The following is an 18,884-nucleotide window of genomic DNA, read 5'->3' as shown; positions in this document are numbered from 1 at the left end:
TGCTTGTAAAGCTTGTTTTTTTTTTTTTTTTTTTTTTTTTTTTTTATGATTTCATTGAAACATAATAAAGTTGCTTGTAAAGGTTGTGGCTCTGTATGTTTTGCTATTCTGTGATAATATTTTTATGTTTGCTAATTATAACTCATCTGTAAGCCCTTGTATAGGTTTTCTTGCACACTATTGTATACAAATAACAATCAAGTTCCAGTACTTAAACTTAAAATGTATAGCACTACATGGGAGTAAATATTTCAGAGGCCTTTCAGGTTATGAGGGCCTCCAGGACGAAAGGGAAATGCGGGTCAATATCCGCAATTTGTCCTGGAGTTTTCTGACAAATACTTCTTATAGCCTGCGCTTCTCCTTCGCAATCGTGAGGATTTGGGTAAGTGTTTGGGATTAGGTATTGAAGCTACCAGCGATCTAACAGGGATGGACATCCCAAATCCCGAAGAGCTGGAATGGCTCGATAGCAATGGCCTTCTCCCCGAAGAAGGAGACAACCAAGACGATTACTTCATGGAAGAGGATCTTGCAGCAGATCAAGATGACCCCGTAGAGGAGATATATCAACGCAAAATCTCAGGTTATTACACATTTAAACTTCTTTGTCCGCATCTCCTCAATTCACTAACTTTTTCTTTTACCCCTGATTAGATCCTCCCACAGCTCGGGAGAACCAGATCAACAAGAAATGGATTTGGTCAGAGGAGAACAAGGATAGCGAAGATTCTAGGGTGCTTCCTCATGAGGAGGAAGGCAGAACTAAGAGGAGAGCTTTGTACAGTGATGATCCAGATGAGGATTGGCTCCACTACTCGCCTTCGTCAAAGGATGTGGCTGCTGGTGTAGCCCTTGAGGCAGATGCCTCCAAGGAGAATATCATCTCAAGGTTCGCTTCAGAGATTGAGGGAGATTTTATGTCAGTGACTGGGCCTAGCGGAGAGAGGGTCTATGCAAAGATGAGCTCAAGGGAGATGGCCGGAGGACAGAGCAAGTTTGTGACGAAAAGAGCAACCATTGGTGAGTTTTATGAAATTTTCTTTTTATCTTTTCTCATCAGCTTGCTATTATTGTTCTCTCTGGTTGTGTCTTAATTTGTTGTTTTGGTTTCATACTTTTACCTTTAGAGTTCAGAGTGCTGTAAACATCCAGGATAGTAATTCCTTTGTTTTCCTTAGCAAATATTAAGTGTATTTGTGTTTTTTTTTCTGGGACAAAAGGCCGCAATCATATTTCATTGAACTTAAACCAGTTAACCTCCATCACGGAGATTAAAAATGTCATAAAGAAAATTCGATAGTATCACAATACAGAATATCACCCCACCCCCTAACAACAAAATCACAAAAACAAGGTTACAAGACCACCAAAGGGTCGGATAACCAACAGAGTCAAACAATTTATTGCCACCCAAAACCTTACATCCAACAACAAAATATAAAAATGTATATCAGTACGCAGTTCCAGATTAACAGCATTCACAGAAAAGCCCAAACTCAGCACTAAAAGTTATTAGTTCAATTAGTGCTTCACCTAGTTGGATCGCTAGTTTTTTGAAAAATATTTAAATGACATATAGATAGTTCTAAATAATTCTAAAAATAAAAAAGTATCTATAGAAGCAGTATAATTGTATGTATATCCCTCAAAACATATATTATTTGTATAGATACTCTTCTGATTACATTCAAGTTAAGTTATTTAATAGAAAAAGATAAAATATCCTTAAGCAAGAGAAATACTTGAAAACTAAAATAAGGATATTTTTATCTTCTTACATTTAAAATGTTCAAATTTTAGTTGTAGTTTACTCCAAGGGGTATTCATACAAAAACTAAAGATTTTAAAGACAAAAATTGTGTATTTTAAGTGTTATACATTTAAATATGAACTTTAAAGGGGCATGCAAGCAAATACAGGATTTTTTTAAGGGCATATGTGCAAAAGAACTAATTTTAAGACACAAATATGTATTTAACTAAACATTTTCAAAATTTCAGGACTAAAATATCTTTAGGATAATGAATAGAATAATTATATATCAAGGATAATTGGGTAAATGTGCAAAAATAGTTGACCCAACCGGTTTGTCAAAAAATAGCTGGATTACACAGATTACCAGTTTAACCGCTGAGTTGGTTGGTTTCTACCATGGTCGATTGCTTATTTGATCTAATAACAAAACTAAATCAGTTTAGTAGTTGATTCACTGGTCCGACCACTCGGTTCGTTCCGGTTTTGATTACTATGCTCTAGATCATAGCAGCAAGGCAAATCAACCACCATTTTCTCATACCTTTACTCCAATCTCTCACATGCTTAGGATTTTCCCGACTTCCAAAAGTGTTGTTCATCCTCTTGAGAATTTTTCTTTTGCATACCCACACCTGAGGAAAGTACACTCCACATTTTCATCTTTGTGACATGCAACTATGATTTTTGTTGATTTGTTTAGAAGCTTCTTGAAACAACCTTTAAACTCAACTGATAATTCACTGTAAAATACTTATAAATATGGTGTTCGTCTTTTGCTTAGTCAAATTGTCAATTAACTTCCTAATTGATATGCAGAGGGATCTCAAAATTCATCATAGATTTATTTAGTGCATAAGGAGAACTGCCACTTGTGTCAAAATAGAACCTCAAATTCAATAGTAAAAATAGTAAAATCTCTTGTTCCGCCAGAATGAAATGGAACAAAAAATGTACTCTATTGTAAGATTTATGATTTTATTCTATAGTATGATACTTCATACTTGTAATCCGATACGCAATATGGATGTCACTTACAACGTTTGATCTTTTTAGTAAGTACATTGACCTTATTTTTTTCCTTTTTTTGAAGTGTAAATGTATCCTGTATTTCCTTAAGTTGATTATTTTTATGCAGACCTTCTTTCAGAACCTGTTAGCATATTAAGCAAGAGAGTGGAACAAGAGGCTTTAGCAAAGGTAAGCTCTTTGTGGAAACCTACTACAGTGTTCTTCTTTTATTTTCTTATCCTACAAAGAAAAGTATAATTGACTAGATACTAGGAAAAATGTCCCATGAATTGACTTCTAATGCTTAAGTGGTTATGATGCTAATGCTATAATTTCTATTAAGTAGTTATGGTGCTAATTCACATTCAAAATAATGGGAAAACAATGATACTTTCAGTCATTTTTAGAGATTATTTCTTTCAATGAAATGAATGAGTGTAGACTGCAGCTTCAACAAATGAGATCTTATAAAAAGATGGTTAGCCAAATCATCTTGTTATCTTACAATTTTAGTTGGTTTTATCTGACATGCATAATCCACAACTAATTTTTCCTTTGGAAGGTTAGAAACTTAGAACTATGTAGAATACTTTTTATATCCATATTGTGTATCTGCTTCTCTGCATTGAATCTTATCCTTATAGGTATTATTAGTACCTTAAGTTGAAATTTGAATTTTGAAGTTTGATTGTGTGATGAGATGCTATTAACTAACTTGAGTCATCCTCCTAATGACTTGCCATAATGGATGAAGGCTTTGCAAGAAAGTTTTGAATCACAAGATAACCAAACGCGCCCGAGCATCTCTCTAGTCAATGAAAAACTTTGGGTGGAAAAATATGCACCAACCTCGTTTACAGAGCTTCTAAGTGATGAGCAAACAAATCGAGAGGTACAGAAGCTTCTGCTCCTAGAAATTTCTATTGGTGCAGTATTTATTTTTTCACTGGAGCATCATTTGGAACTACAAAATTTCACTTGTTTTGTTCTCTGCACAGGTACTTTTGTGGTTGAAACAGTGGGACTCCTCTGTCTTTGGATCCCAAGTCAGGGCTACAACTGATGATGTATTATCTTCTCTACGACGACATTCTTCTGTTGTTCAGCATCAGAAGTTTTCAAATAGTAAAAAATTTGTTCCCAGGAGCAGGGGAGCTCCTATGAAAAGCCAGCATCTTAATTCATTGAATGTTACTGAAGGAGAAAATAACAATCTGAAAGGAATATATGATTCATGCAGCAAAAGGACATCAATTGATCATCCACCCGAACATAAGGTGGGTAAGTAATACATTCTTTTACATTCACGTTCAGTAGTAGTAGAGGTAGCTCTTTTTTTAGGTAATCGATCAAATTCCTGCAGTTCTCATGGTAAACGTTGACAATCACAAGTTTAATTTATTACTTCTAGTCCAAGCATAATCAATGTTCTGATGATGATTTGCTCTACTTAATCTACATTAAGACTAGTAGATTTACACTTTCCTGGAAGTTGCCTATGAGTTTTCTTTTCTGACTGTTAATAATCTTCTCCGTTGGATATAACTCCAAGGTGGACCAACAGTCTGAATGAGAAAATGTTTTTTCATCTGAGATTACTAATATTGTAATTGGTAATGGTTTGGCCAGCCTTCTAGTTGGATTGGCTCGTCTTCTTGTGTGACATATTTTATTGTTGAGTAACCATTTTACAATATTTTATTGTTATTTCCCTAAAACTATCTTCCATATTTGTATTGGTAATGTCTTGAGTCTTCAAGATTATTTTTGGGAACTGCAGGTTCTTCTACTTTGTGGTCCACCAGGGCTTGGAAAGACTACACTGGCACATGTTGTTGCTAAGCATTGTGGATATCGTGTAGTGGAGGTTGGATTTTTAAACATCACTTTCCTTCTGGCTTCGGTATCAATTTTCTTGAAAGAACATCACACTATAGGATTGTTCCTTTTAATTGATATCTTGAATAGTTCTTGCTTCAGTTAAATATATAACTCTATAAGATCGTCTGATTTGATATAAATAAGGATACATGCGGTAATTCCATAATTGTAGTTCATGTCATTTTTTGTAATTCAATGGCATCATCCTGACCATCTGCATCTTATGCATGATTCACCTGACCTTTTTATTATACTGTCTTTGTTCTGATACCTGCTGCATTAGTTGTCCAGTCTTTGTTGGAATGAACTTAATCCTGTATTTCTTAGGCATGCATTACTTACTACAAAGCCTTGGAAGGCTCTTAATATTTTTCCACTCTGAAGTTCTTCTACGTATAACATGCCCAAGAACATTATCGATTACCTTAGGCTTTCCCACTACAGCAACAAATACACAACACTCGCATGTATGTGTGTATATAGACATGTTTTCTGCATGAATTGAGAAAGCTACCAATCATGGGAATTACTGGATGCTCTGTTTTTTATTCCATCCGAATATTCTTTTGTCGTTGTTAAGTCAAACTTAAGTCTTCTGTTGTGTCGCTAAAACTGATCATGCCGCTGGTGTTGCTAAGTGCTAAACCCATCTCGGTAGGATATGGGCCGTCTGATCCCTGTTTTCCATTTGTTAGTGTCTCAGTAGGATATTTGGTGCATGCGTGCATGTGAGGGCCATAACCTTTACATGCCACTCTAAGATGTCTGAGTATCCAAAAGAGGTCAGCAATGCAGGTTTTACCGACTACGGTGTATCTAATGACTCAAGCAATTTTGACTTGCAAATTACATTTCCACTATTGATTGCTTGATCTCTACCGACTGATTCTTGAAATAGTACAAATAATCCATGATAAATGCTGTGTGCAGATAAATGCTAGTGATGATCGGTCAACCTCAACCATTGAATCAAAAATTCTTGATGTAGTGCAAATGAACTCTGTTATGCCAGACTCCAAGCCCAAGTGTCTGGTGAGTTGTGTTTGCAGAATGTTAACTGTTCCCATCGCTATGTAATTCAATCTTACTGAATTCTTGCAGGTAATTGATGAAATTGACGGAGCACTCAATGATGGAAAGGGTGCAGTGGATGTGATCCTAAAAATGGTAATATGGTATAATAGGTTCAATTGATAGTTCTTTTGAAGAACTTCAGTGTATGCTACTTGTATGTATTTTTTAATTCGAATATTTGGTGAGAAACAGGGTCCAGAAGAATGAACAATCAACAATATATAGTAGTAGTTTTGTTGTAGATCTTTGAGTGGCAAGTAAAGCAGCGCTTCTTGAGCTGTATATTGAGCATACATGTATGGAGACTAATGAAAGGGATGAATTTCTGCATGTTATCTTACATTTTGTGTTTCATAGATAGTTTATCATGCACTTAGGATGCAAAAATTTGTATTCCTCATGCAGGTAGCGGCTGAAAAGAACTATAATCTTGACAAGGGAAATGCCGCTCAGGAAGGTCAACCTCAAAAGTCTTCCTCAAAAAAAGTGCACAGACAAGCAAAGCTATCTAGGCCTGTAAGAATGCAAAAGTCAACTTGCTTGTATTGTTTGATTGCTCTTTCTATTCTCATTTTTGTTAATGCAAATTTGTGAAGGTTATTTGTATATGCAATGACCTCTATGCACCAGCTCTGAGGCAGCTACGCCAGGTAGCCAAGTGAGTACTTGAATAACCGATGCAGATATTTGCCATCAATAAGCTGCATTCAGTACTGAATCTACTGTTACTTGCTGCTGCTGCTGCTGCTTGAATAGTTTGTGGTCTTTACAGGGTTCATACTTTTGTTCAACCAACGATTAGTCGTGTTGTAAACAGGTAAGCTTCAGAATTTTTCGACTGGTCTATTCTTATTTTCCTTTTTTTTTCTGTTATTCATTTGAAGTATTGTTTCATCTAACTTCTCTAATATTTATGGACTTGTTTCTCATCTGCAATTCGCTCATGACAGGCTCAGGTATATCTGCAAAAAGGAAGGATTCAAGACAAGTACAATAGCCCTTTCTGCACTTGCTGAAAATACTGGTTTGTTTTGATATTATTCCTTTTATTAACAAGTCATAAATCTTACATTGCCTGTGTGAGATATTGCTTTTTTGCTGGATATGAAGTACGTAAATTGGACGCCATATGAAGTAGGTTTTTTTTTTTAACAAAATATATTCAGTATGTTGACTGATTTAAGTGGAATGGTATCCAGTGGATGCTGTCATTTTGACAAACTGATTAGGTGTCCTGTATCAGGTTTCTTTTTTTCATGAGATTTTTGTGTCTTCAGATAGACAACTTCTAGGTAGATGTCTCTTTTGATTTTCAAGCATTATCTGAGAAATGTTGCTACAGTGAACCCTAAGTATCAGACTTGTTCTTAAATCTTAGATTCTTAATCTATTTATTATGCTATATCAATTATGTTGATATGCCTCATTCAGAATGTAGATAAAGGAGAAGTTTGTCTAGCTTCCCATATATTCATTTATATCTAATTTAGGAGAGAAGGTAAGGAACCTGTTGATAGAAATATCAGCTCCAGTTTTCTCGCAGCAGACTGCATGATATGTCTTCTACGGAGAAATGGATTTAGAAAAATTCTTTTGATCCATTACCTGACATCATGGAATTTCATTGGTATAGTATGGGTTAATTTTCTGGCAATTCTTTTCTTGATATGAACTTGTTCCACTTTCTTCTACTAGTACCTGGCAAGTGCGATCAAATATTAATTGAAAGGAGCACTATTTGCCAGCACCTATCCAATAAATTAGGAATTCGTTTTAATAGATTCATACGCATGCTGTCGAGTTTAGCACAATAGATTAATCCAGTGAAACTTATTTGAGGGACTGAAATATTCAGACTTCAGAAGACTTCTTTTTCCAAAAAAATTTGAACTTTAGACTGGATACAAATTTGATTAGAACTCTTATGCAGAATGTGACATCCGATCATGCTTAAACACACTCCAGTTTCTGAATAAGAAGAAAGAAACACTCAACATCGTAAGTTTAGCAGCATTAATATTACCATCTGCTCCTAATTCCGTGGATGAGTTTGATTTGCTCAATGAAATGCTCCACTGATGAACAGCTTGATGTTGATTCTCAAATAGTTGGTCGGAAGGACATGTCAAGAAGCATATTTGATGTATGGAAGGAGGTATGTAATTCCCTTTCACTGTAATGTCGATTGAATTTGTTTATTTATGAGAAATATCTTTTTCATCGAGGCCGACAAAAGTTATGCGTCACTTAAATACATCCCTAAGCTCATCAAGTCACACAGAAATTACACTTCATTTGTAATCCATCTCTAAGCTAATATTTGACTTTGATTGTTGTTGGTTGTGTTGTAAACAATTCATTCCTACTCCAAACTCAAGAATCTCCTATGCTCTTTTATTAATTGCCTAAAAGCATTTTTCGATATAGGTTTTCTATAAGAAAAAATTAAAGCGGGGAAGAAAGGCTGCAAAGGGTCACCTTGGAAAAGAGGATTGGGACTTTCTGTACTCCTTAATAGCTAACTGGTAAAATAATTGGTGCTCAATTAATTTGCTTTATATCTGACAGTACTCTGGATTGTTATTGCCATATTTTCCATTTTAAATTTGGCAGTGGTGAATATGAGCTGACTATGGACGGTATTCATGAAAACTTTTTGCGTCTCTCTTATCATGATCCAATGATGCAAAAGACGGTAAGTAGCTCCAATTGGATCTTTATTTTACTTAAATAATGTCTGAATAATCCAACTGGACTCATGCATTATTCATAGGGTACTAAGTATGGTTCTATTACTTGAAGGTTAAATGTCTGGATATACTCGGAATTTCCGATTCACTCCTTCAGTATGGTTTCCGAACTCAACATATGTCACTCCATGGTCAGTCTGTGCTCCGATTGTTACAATACTATAATTTTCTATTTAGCATTTGACCAACAACTCAACTTTATCTTGCAGCCTATCAACCTCCTATAGTGATCAGTTTGAGCTACCTCATAGCACAAGTTGAGAAGCCAAATATCGAATGGCCAAAGACTTCACAGAGGTAGTTTTGTACATGTTACTTGCGGTGCTTTCCAATTGGTTGTTCAAGATAATAAATGAAAACTTGCAGATGTCGAGCAATGCTAAAGGAAAAGAAGGAGTTGCTGAAGACTTGGCAAAGCAAAATATCACCAACAATTTCAAGGCATCTATCAATAGAGTCTTTTGTGGAAGATGTTATTTCTCCATTATTACATACTTTGTCACCTCCAAATTTGAGGCCAGTAAGTTTCTCTCCAACCTGTTCCTCTGATGCTTAATATCAGAGAATTGCCTTTTGGAAGGCGTAGAGCTCAAAGATATTCTTAAATGAGAAAAGAAGTGGTTTAAATTTGCCTACCTAATGTCTAGCACTAAGTCCTGCTAAGGTGATGGTAAGACATTACTTTGCACAAAAAAAAAATTCTGATAATGGTTATCATTGACTCAATTAAGATCGTCATCAGCCTTAATTACATTTACATGTTTTAATATGGTTCTGATTTTAATACTTCGTTCTATTTCTTTCAGGTGGCATTGCATTTATTTTCAGAGAGAGAAAAGGATGAGCTGGCTGAGCTTATTGACACTATGGTGTCCTATTGTATAACATATAAAATTTCAAAAATTGAGCCCCGAGAGAGAATGCAAAGATATGGGGCATCTCCTGATGCTCCTCCACTTTCTCTTGATCCCCCAATCAACGACTTTATCAACTTTAAGGTTCTTCCGCAATCCATTTGTTTTGTCTTCAATTAATAGTATGCACATTTTGACAGGGTCACATCATAACAACAGGACTATCAATCTGAATATTCTGGGCTCTCTATAGCCATGAAGCAGGTCTTGCTGCATGAGGTGAGACATGGTAACTTCTCTACATGATGCCTAATTGTCCTTTGCCTAGTTTCTCACATTCTTTTTGTGGTATTTCTCCTTTTTTGTAAAATGTATTCATTACCACAAAAATAGGTACAAACTTTTGGGTATCCCTTCTCTACATGAGACCTAGTTTCCTTTGCCTAAGTTCTCGCATTATTTGTGTGATCTCTTTTGACCATCAAAGTATCCTCCTTAATTCTCTACTGTCTCCTCACTTTGGTTATGCCTCCACTTTTTAAGATCCTAAGACAACCTCATTCCAACCAATTTGGTTCGGACTACTTATTAAATACAGTATGACCTGTCCAGTTTAATAACCCATATCATGTTCTGAACTACTACCTTGGGGCTTACCATATTTTCTTGACTACTTTCTTACTTCTTAGACAAGCAAGATCATAACCCATTTAAACTGAAATACATGCTTCAAACCTTGTTGCATCTCTAGAAATATGATGTCATATTGCCATTTGACTTTATAGGTCGAGAAGCAGAGAATTCTCCAAGATAGTGTTGGCAAGATATTGAATCTAATCGATGAAAGCAACAGTAAAAAGGAGGTGTCAGCAACTATAAATTCTAAAGCAGTACCTGCAGTGAACATCCCTACACCAGCATCCACTGAGAAAAGTTGTAAACAGAATTTAACATCTGTTCAGAGGCAAAAGATAGCCCATACTGCTCCAAGCCCATCTTCTGCAATAAATGTTAACTTCCCAGGAGCTTTGAAGAAGCCTTCTAGCTCATCTAAGTTCTTTGACAGGTAATTCTAGCTAAGCCTTTCTATCTAGTATATATCTCTAGAAATTCTTACGGGAGTAAATGCTGTATGATTCACATGTTTTATATAATTATTGATATAATTATTTAGCACATCTGTCTTAATTACTATAGCCTTTAAGTATTAGCTTAGTATTTTGTATTAGGAAGTATCTTTATCTGAATCTTTTTTACATCGATATCTGCTACTATAGGATTTAGAGGAGGATGTACTTTCCTGATTACATAGTTTTTACTAACTCTTGTTCTAACAAGCAGGTTTAGAAAAGAGAATAGCAGAGATTCAAAAACTTGTGGGGATGCTTTATAGAAGGTAGCAACTATTGAAAGAGATTCGCGTCCATTATTCCTCAAATACAATGAGGTATGCAGTCTGTGTTTGTCATACTGGCACAATTTCTTCTTTGAAATGGAATTGCATCAACTAATTGACCATTTATGGAAAGCAAGAAGACAACAATCTCTAAACTTATCTTTGTGAAGCTTGATGTGCAACTAATGCCTCTACAACCATTACTAGTGGCACATGCCAAGCAGCACGCTTAGGCATGCCTCGGTGTGCCAGTTGCATACCCCTATGTGCCATTAGCATGTATTTATAATATTTTTAATAAATTTTTTAAGATATTTAGAGATATTTTTACGTGCCATTAGCACGTATTTATAATATTTTTAATAAATTTTTCAAGATATTTAAAGATGTTTTTGGGTCTTTGTTATGTCAATCTTTGATTTTTGGTTTTAATATATGTATTAAAACCTACATTATAATGTTTTATCTTTAGATTATTTTTCTAAATGACATTTTATTGAAGATAAAATAATAGTTCAATATAAATATTATTCAACACATAATATGATTGAATACATTCATTAAAACTAATATTAATGATCGAACATTTCGTACTCCAGTTGAACATATAATATTAATTAACAATGGTTCAATAATTAAAACTAATATCTAGTTGAATATAGAATGACGAAGATGACCAAATACTTCATTTACCGGCACAAGAATAACCCGAGAATATTGAATTTAATTATGTCAATATTTTTTAAAATTTATTCATACAAATAGGAATTTTATAATTCTTCTATGATAAGATATAGATATTGAACATACACGGGCACACCATAATCATATGCAGATTATGAAAAGAGTATAATAAGAGTATTGTGGCTCTAGTGGGTGATTAATATAATGGTAATAATGATGAACCCATATCATCCTGTGCACACACCTCTCCTGATATTCTGCTACCTACAGACTCAAGTACTCCGTAAAAATAATATCTTTAAGAAGGTTATGTCATAGAGACGCATGTCTCATCTCTATTATCATCGCCACCAGACTATGTCTCGCAATTATCACTATCACCATCACTATCATCATCATCATCACTATCATCATCATCATCATCATCATCATCAACATCTCTAGTTTCCTTATTATTAATTCTTTCTAAGTCTTCTAAATGATCAATTGATTAGTTGATTTAATAATGATTGATAAAAATAAGAAAAAAAAAAAAGCTTCACATGGCACAATGACCACCATGCAGTTGTGCCGAAAGACACGGCTCGACACAACACACGTGCTGGTTGGCATACTAGCTCACACACTACTGGCATAGCGATCCATGATAGATACACTAACAGTTCTAAAAAATAGAGACAAGGCTAGTATGAAAGTTGACTTATATTTTCTACAAATTTTTGAGGCTTTAGTTAACTCATTTAGGCTTCATATTGTTGTGAAATAAGCATTAGTTTATTTTAGTACAATGGTGTCTATACTAGTTTAGTATCCAAATAACAGCCTATCTCAATACTAGTTTATTACTATGTACTTCACTCTACACTCATCTTCCATCCAATATTTTATATTTACTAATAGAATGTAATTATTATTTTGTCTTTAAAAAGATAACTAGAATTAACTATCATTTCAATCACTCTCCTCCTCACTCTCTTCTCTTCTCTTCTACTTCTCATTCATCTACTATATAGAGTATTTTGATCATTTGCCAAAATATCTTCTAAACTCACTACTTTTTATATCATATCAAGTGTAATTGCACCACTATACTAGTTTACAACCAAACAACATAATAACTTAAATTGGTTTAAGTTTTCTTATACAAGTTTAAGAAATGAGCATAATTAAAATAGTTTGAAAGTTATCTCACAATCAAATGCAACTTTATACATTTAATCCTATCTTGCTGGAGAATTCTGTTGATTGGTGGTCGAAACTACTTATCCATGTCTAACTGGAAGGGTGTTTACTTGCAATTTTCTTGTTGATTATTGAATCTATCAATTGTCGATTTTGGGTAGATCCTAATTACCACCGTAAGTTAATCCAGAAACGAGAAGTTGAGTTTACAAGGAGTAAAGCAGGTGCTGGAAAAGTATTTCCAATGTATGAGTTATTTGGTCAATAAGTTGTAGCGAGTCGTCGTGCAACCTTGAATCTTGCATGTTGAAAATGCATCCAGAGATGCAGCAGCAAAGTGACATCTTCCGGTCTGCTTAATGGAGTTTAATATTGCAATCTTTCATTATTTATGTCATATCATACTTACTTTAAACTAAATTGTTGAATTTCTAACTGTATTGTTTACAGGGTTTCACAAATGCTGTGAAAAGACAAGTGAAGATTCGTGACTTGCTGCTTTAAAGTCGTGTTCGTGATATTCTATGTAAACTTTTAAACCTCTACTTATATTCTGCACACGGCAATCATATAATTACAGATACAACGCTCTTCGATCAAAACTTTAAGAAGGCTGAAAATTTCAAGCAGATGCTTCTGCAGCTCTTATGTAATGGTGAGTGATTACTAGCTTTTGTCAGAACTATCCACTTGGGCCATAATCCAAATGCTAAAAGGTCGTGAAACCATTGACATGAACTACGCATTCATGCGAGACGAACTATAACCGACAAGCTTCAGATGCAAGTAACAGAGATTCGTGTTAACAATTGAAAAGTACAAGAGAAGCAAAATACTTAATCATCGGAGCAGAGAGGATCGAGTTTAAATTGTGGTGTGTCCTTGTTTAATAGGAGAAAGAGCTGTGCAACAGATTGCTTCTTTTTTCTTTTCTTTTCTTTTCTTTTCTTTTTATTTTTGCCTCTCCGTCTCTTTCTCAGAGGTATTTGTAATTAAAAGTTTATTTCTGGGCGAAGAGACCTCCGAAATCACCGGATTTCTTGGGGGGGAACAGATACGGAAGTAGTGGGCTTCCTGCCGTTCCTCTCCTCTACCTTTTTGAGGGTCGGATCGGTTTCCAGGAGCTGGTCTTCTGCAGTGCCCCAAGAATCCAATCAAACGGCCCCTTCTCTTTCTGGGTAACCCAACCTCACCTACTTTCTTTGTCGCTGCACCAAAACAATGCCATCATTCTTCTCTTCTCTTCTATAATCTACTCTACTCTCGCTTGGACTTGTGGCGAAGTATATCTGCAGCCAGCAGTCAGTTATGAGGGTGTGAGTAATTCACAAGTGTTTTATGGGAACTGTGATTTAGTTTGAACGAGAGCATTCAAATGGCCGATCAAACATTCGAACGCCTAGCCCGAGATTAGAAATCCTTCAAAAATAATAAACAACTTAACTAGATAAGTTGATTCGATGTAGCGAACTTAATGTCCCCTCCCATATCACATTACTCTATCACATTTTTGCTCACTTTGTTCTCCAATTGAAAAATTAAGGAAGTGATCATTCGTCGCATGGTAACAGCCATGTTGACTCTAAGCAATCTTACCATTTGCTACAAGGTGGCGCCGATTTGGTGTTGAATCCCATCAAGTCACACGGGTTGTTCATTCTATTTAGTCCACCCACATCTCTACAAAGTCTAAAGTGATTGAACCCAAACTATATAGCCATTTAATGCCAAGCACAATGTATGCTCCTCCGAGAGCAAATGGGTGAAGATCCAGTGTCAACAAGTATCCTTAGATTTTCAATATGGCCCCGTAGCGTACACTCTCCACTCTTAAAGTAGTGCGATCTCCGATCATCATATCGAAGCCTGAGAACAACTTCGATGTCAACATAATCATCTGAACCATCCACTCATCTAAGAAATTATAAGTCTTCCGACGTCGATGAGTATCTGCATCGTACGCTTCTTTATGGTGTCGTCAACCGAGAGAGTGTTCGATGCAATGAAACCGACATAAGTGTGCAAGCAAATCTTGACATGGACTTTCTCACTGTTCTTCGATGACCCCTAAATAGTAGAGTTTTTAATTACATCATCTTCATCTTCTTCTATTGTGACCTAGTGTGTATCTTTCATCACAATAGAAGCACAACTCTTTTGTCATTTTTTCCTACACCTAGGTTGGCGTTAATAGACGAATATGGGCCCTTAGAGGTCCTTCAACCTCTGGAAAAGCCTCGGTGGTGGACAATTTCCTCCTGTAGCGATGAGTGTTGCTGCGGTAGATCAAGGTGGATTCCTCGCCTCCATTACTATCCATCCATTCCTCGTCATGTTCCAAAGTTACCTCATCTTTTCCTCCATTTGGTCTATGGAAAAAGTTTCCAATAGTATTTGCAATCGGGTAGCTTTCACCTCTCCTTGGGTACACTCAAGCATGCCGTGCAATAACCATAGCCCTTAGATACGATTGTCAATGCGCCAAGTCCTCATACTCTTCCTAAACTTCAAAATATTCAACCGACTCAAGTGGAGATTGGTGGAGATGTCTTACCGCTAGGGTAGGCAATAATAGTTCCTTTGGCGGTGATGTACGCCAAAAAAAAAAAAATCCTCCATCACATTTCAGAGGAGATGGAGGGGTCTAGTTGCAAGGAGGGGGCTATGCTACTAAAGGGTGCCATCACAAGTTGATAACAACTTGAGTCAATGCCTCATTGGAAGCTTGTAGTATTACTCTCTGCGATTCCATCAAAATGGCTACCATTTGGATCAAATCTGAATGTCCCGATATAGTAGAAGATGACACGATCGTTGATGAGTTAGGGATTATATCAATCTCCTTGAAGGCCATTGATTCCACTATTGCTGAAATGCCTCCATGTGGGTGTATTACCATGAATGTAGTGGTAGCATTTCGTCCGAGAAATGTTGACTTTGATACTAAATAATATATTTTTAGCTAGGGTGGGTTAAAAAGGTAGATGGATGATGATTGACAATAATGACGGCGTTAGCAATGGTGTGGGATAAGATGAAGATGATAATTGAATTAGGTGGATTTGAGGTTTAGAGGGGAAGAGGAAAGGAATGACCGGCCCTAAGAGACTAAAAGGTTGAGAGTCGAACTTCTAATAAATAATTATGACTTATTAATGTCTAGTAAAACTAAAAGTGTTTATTAAAAATGAGTAATTATTATAATTATACATGACATAAAAATGTTCAAAGTAAAAAAAGTGGAATGAGAAAAATTAGTAGTTTTAGAAAGAAAGTAGAAAACTCATTTTCTTCTCCACTTTCTTTATCCAAATACAATAAAGTAAAAAACTTTCAAAAAAAAAAAATAGTGGAATTCTTTCTCTACTATCCATCAATCAAAATAATAATAGTCCTAGAAAAAGAAAAATTAATAGAGGGTTTCGTTATAAAATTCTGAAAGACCGGGAATCGGCGACACGGCAGGTGCCTTCCCTTTCTTCTCCTCTTTCTTCTTCTTTTTCTTCTTCTCTGTTCCACTGACTCTTTTCTGACTTTCTTCTCTTTCCACCAATGGGTTTTTCGCTCCTCTGTTTCTTCATTCTCTTATGGTTCTTCTCTTTCTTCCCTGCAACAGTTGGTGTTTATTCTAATTCCTACATGCATTAGACTGTTTGATGGTCCAAGTTCTGCCACGTTTTCTTTCATCATGTATTCATGTTGAATATTCTTTTAATTCTCTCTGTTAATTTAATACATAGTTCATATTTGTGGTCACTAGTCACTGGTCTAGTAGTGAAAATTGTGATCATGTTATTTGGTATTTTGATGTAGTTCATCATGAAAAATATATATGATTATTTTTATTTTTTATAGATTAAAAATGCTAGACTGGCTTCCCGCATAGGGGCTACACGGTGGGATGACGACCTGCAACTCGCAGCCACCTTTCAAAACATTGGAAAAAAAAATCTAATAGAATCAAAGCTAAGTGATAATGGAATTTATCTAATAGTAGTAAATCTAGGTTTGCCTTTTCTAATTATCTTCCTTTTGATTGTTTATCTCTTCTTAGAAGCTTCAATGGTTTTTTCTTCTCTTAAGATCTCTCAAAGTTCTTTTAGCCATTTCTCATTCCTCCTTCATAAAAGCCTTGAGAGGTAGCAAACGTTCTTTACCTCTCTTTTTAGGCCATCTGCTTATTTTAGAGAGTTATTAGCATTCGTTAGTGTAATCTAGTGTTGTTACTGTTCCATGAGGAAATAATTCTCCAATCATGTTCAGCTCTATTTTCCAATGTGTTCTTTTACATTGTTTTTTATCTTCTTATTTGTCAGTTATACCCTAGATGAACTGAACTGTGCTCATGATATCACACTTGTAGATTATTTTCTATCTACTTTTTCTTGCATCAGACCACTCTTTTAGATTCTTATATATATACTTTTTACTTGCATTCCACTCCTTTTTTATTATTTTTAATTTTTGTTGACCCAAATAAGCTTGGAGGAGACCATGACTTAATCAGGATGGGCAGAATTAACTCCAGAATTTATGTATTGTAATGACCACTTAAGATTTATGTCAATCTGGTTACAGTGATATCTCTTGGTAATGAGATAGTACTAGAACTTAGGAGTTCTCTTAATTAGCAGATTGCTATTATTATTAACTGATCATTATCAATATCTCGCAACTACTTTATATTATGAAGATATAAGAACATTTCAATTTAAGGAACTTTCTGGTTTATTTAGAAGTCTATGATTCTTCTCCTAGCATGGTTAATCTGTGAATTTACCCCAATCTAAGCTATACATATATATAGGACATGATTAGAGGGAACTGAGTGCATTAACAAAATCATATATGTTCCTTTATTAGTGTCTTCACTTCTTCTAGTAGAAGATTAACCATGGTGTTGGCTTGTTATGTCTAGTAGAAGATTAACCTGAAACATTTTTTCAACCTTTTAAGTTTGAAGAAATAAGATTAAGAGAAATGATTTGGGGTGATTTGGAGAATCTAATAGTATTGCTGAAGAAAGTGGAAATATGAATTTGGCTCTATCTTTTTAGCAGCAACCAATGGTAGTACTAAATTTTGTTTAGTGCAACATATCTCTCTATAAATAGAGGCGCAAAGAGATTTGCTGAAGAAAATATTCCAGCACAAGGAGAGATCTAAGCGGATTCCAAGATTGATTGACTTTGGCTTAGGATGTAATACAACTATTAGGGTGAAGATATTTTGTGAGTCCCTTAAACATATGTAGATTGGTTTGGCACGATTTGTTTGGCACGATTTATTTGATACATCTAATTTTTAATTGTGACATTGGTCTTAATCTTTTATTTATATAGCTATTTTAAACTTTCCTCAACTCTTTATAAGATCCTAATTGTAAGATAATTTCTATCTTTGTTGCATTTCATATCTGTATTATAAGGGGACATCACCTTCCTCATAGTTTCACTTTCCGGATCAAAGAAGGTTTGGTTTTGAAATAGTAGAGAGAGAGAGAGAGAGAGAGAGAGAGGATGAATTGGATCAGCCGTAAGATCCATCTCTACAACGTCACCATGGGACTCTACATGCTTGATTGGTGGGAGCGCTACCTTTTCAGTATCCTTCTCTCTCTCTCACACACACATTTACTTTTCCTTTTCTATTAATTTTTTCTGTGGTTTTCTCCTAATTATTCCACAGTGTTCGGATAAAGTATAGTAGAGGAGATCCTATTTGATTGATTGATTGATGCGTGATTCACCTTAATTTGAGTAGATATATTGATCCTCGTGCTGCTCTGGTTCATCTTCTACAATGGATCGAGATCGGCAATTGAGTTCTACAGCAGGTGATCCATTTTTATCCTCTATTGCATTGCGTTTCCCCTCTTTTTGAAGAATTGTAAATCTAATATAAAGCAAGTTATACTTATACCTATAGTTACCATAAGAGGCCAGGAATTGTAGAAGAATCTTATACAGTTTGAAGGGTATCAAGGATTAGACTCTTAAAACCAATTTACTCACAAGGAGATGAATCTATAGGAGTCACAAGAAATGACGGTGAGAAGTAAGAAACCAGTTTTAACTTTTTGACTCTCAAAAAGCATGGAGCAAAGAATAAAAAGAAGAATTGACCTCACTAGGCAACCATTTCATGCATTGTCTAGTTCTGAAATTTGAGCCATATTTGAAACTCTTATAAGATGGGATTGAGTGCTTTGAGGCTTTTTAAACGGTTCCTCTAGTTAGAGTAGCATTATGATCATATAGCAGCATCCTAGTACACTGCATTGGGAAAGGTTAATTT

General features: G+C 35.3%; 1 protein-coding gene across 3 annotated transcripts; it reads left to right on the top strand.

Annotated features, from left to right (window-relative positions):
- Positions 1-238: 238 nt before the first annotated feature.
- LOC140799779 (uncharacterized) lies at positions 239-13,216 on the top strand. 3 transcript variants are annotated; one of them, XM_073154236.1, is made up of 24 exons: positions 239-586; positions 658-1,023; positions 2,894-2,955; positions 3,521-3,658; positions 3,765-4,043; positions 4,547-4,633; positions 5,578-5,679; positions 5,749-5,814; positions 6,127-6,237; positions 6,318-6,379; positions 6,494-6,538; positions 6,672-6,745; positions 7,652-7,719; positions 7,808-7,876; positions 8,149-8,246; positions 8,335-8,416; positions 8,524-8,602; positions 8,681-8,768; positions 8,838-8,991; positions 9,278-9,469; positions 9,545-9,604; positions 10,111-10,391; positions 10,667-10,772; positions 13,038-13,216. In XM_073154236.1, the coding sequence occupies exons 1-23, from the start codon at positions 433-435 to the stop codon at positions 10,716-10,718; spliced, it is 2,769 nt and encodes a 922-aa protein (XP_073010337.1). In that variant the 5' UTR covers positions 239-432; the 3' UTR covers positions 10,719-10,772; positions 13,038-13,216. The 3 variants fall into 3 exon arrangements, with proteins under 3 accessions (XP_073010337.1, XP_073010338.1, XP_073010339.1); XM_073154237.1 differs by lacking the exons at positions 10,667-10,772; positions 13,038-13,216 and having other exon boundaries at positions 9,545-9,614; positions 10,111-10,280; XM_073154238.1 differs by lacking the exons at positions 9,545-9,604; positions 10,111-10,391; positions 10,667-10,772; positions 13,038-13,216 and having other exon boundaries at positions 8,838-9,141; positions 9,278-9,379.
- Positions 13,217-18,884: the final 5,668 nt, after the last annotated feature.

The sequence above is a fragment of the Typha latifolia genome, chromosome 13, assembly GCF_019914945.1.
Source record: "Typha latifolia isolate L0001 chromosome 13, TyphaL0001v2, whole genome shotgun sequence".
Taxonomy (NCBI): Eukaryota; Viridiplantae; Streptophyta; class Magnoliopsida; order Poales; family Typhaceae; genus Typha; species Typha latifolia.
The sequence above is the reverse complement of the archived record's forward strand: the minus strand, read 5'-3'. Positions and strand labels throughout refer to the sequence as shown.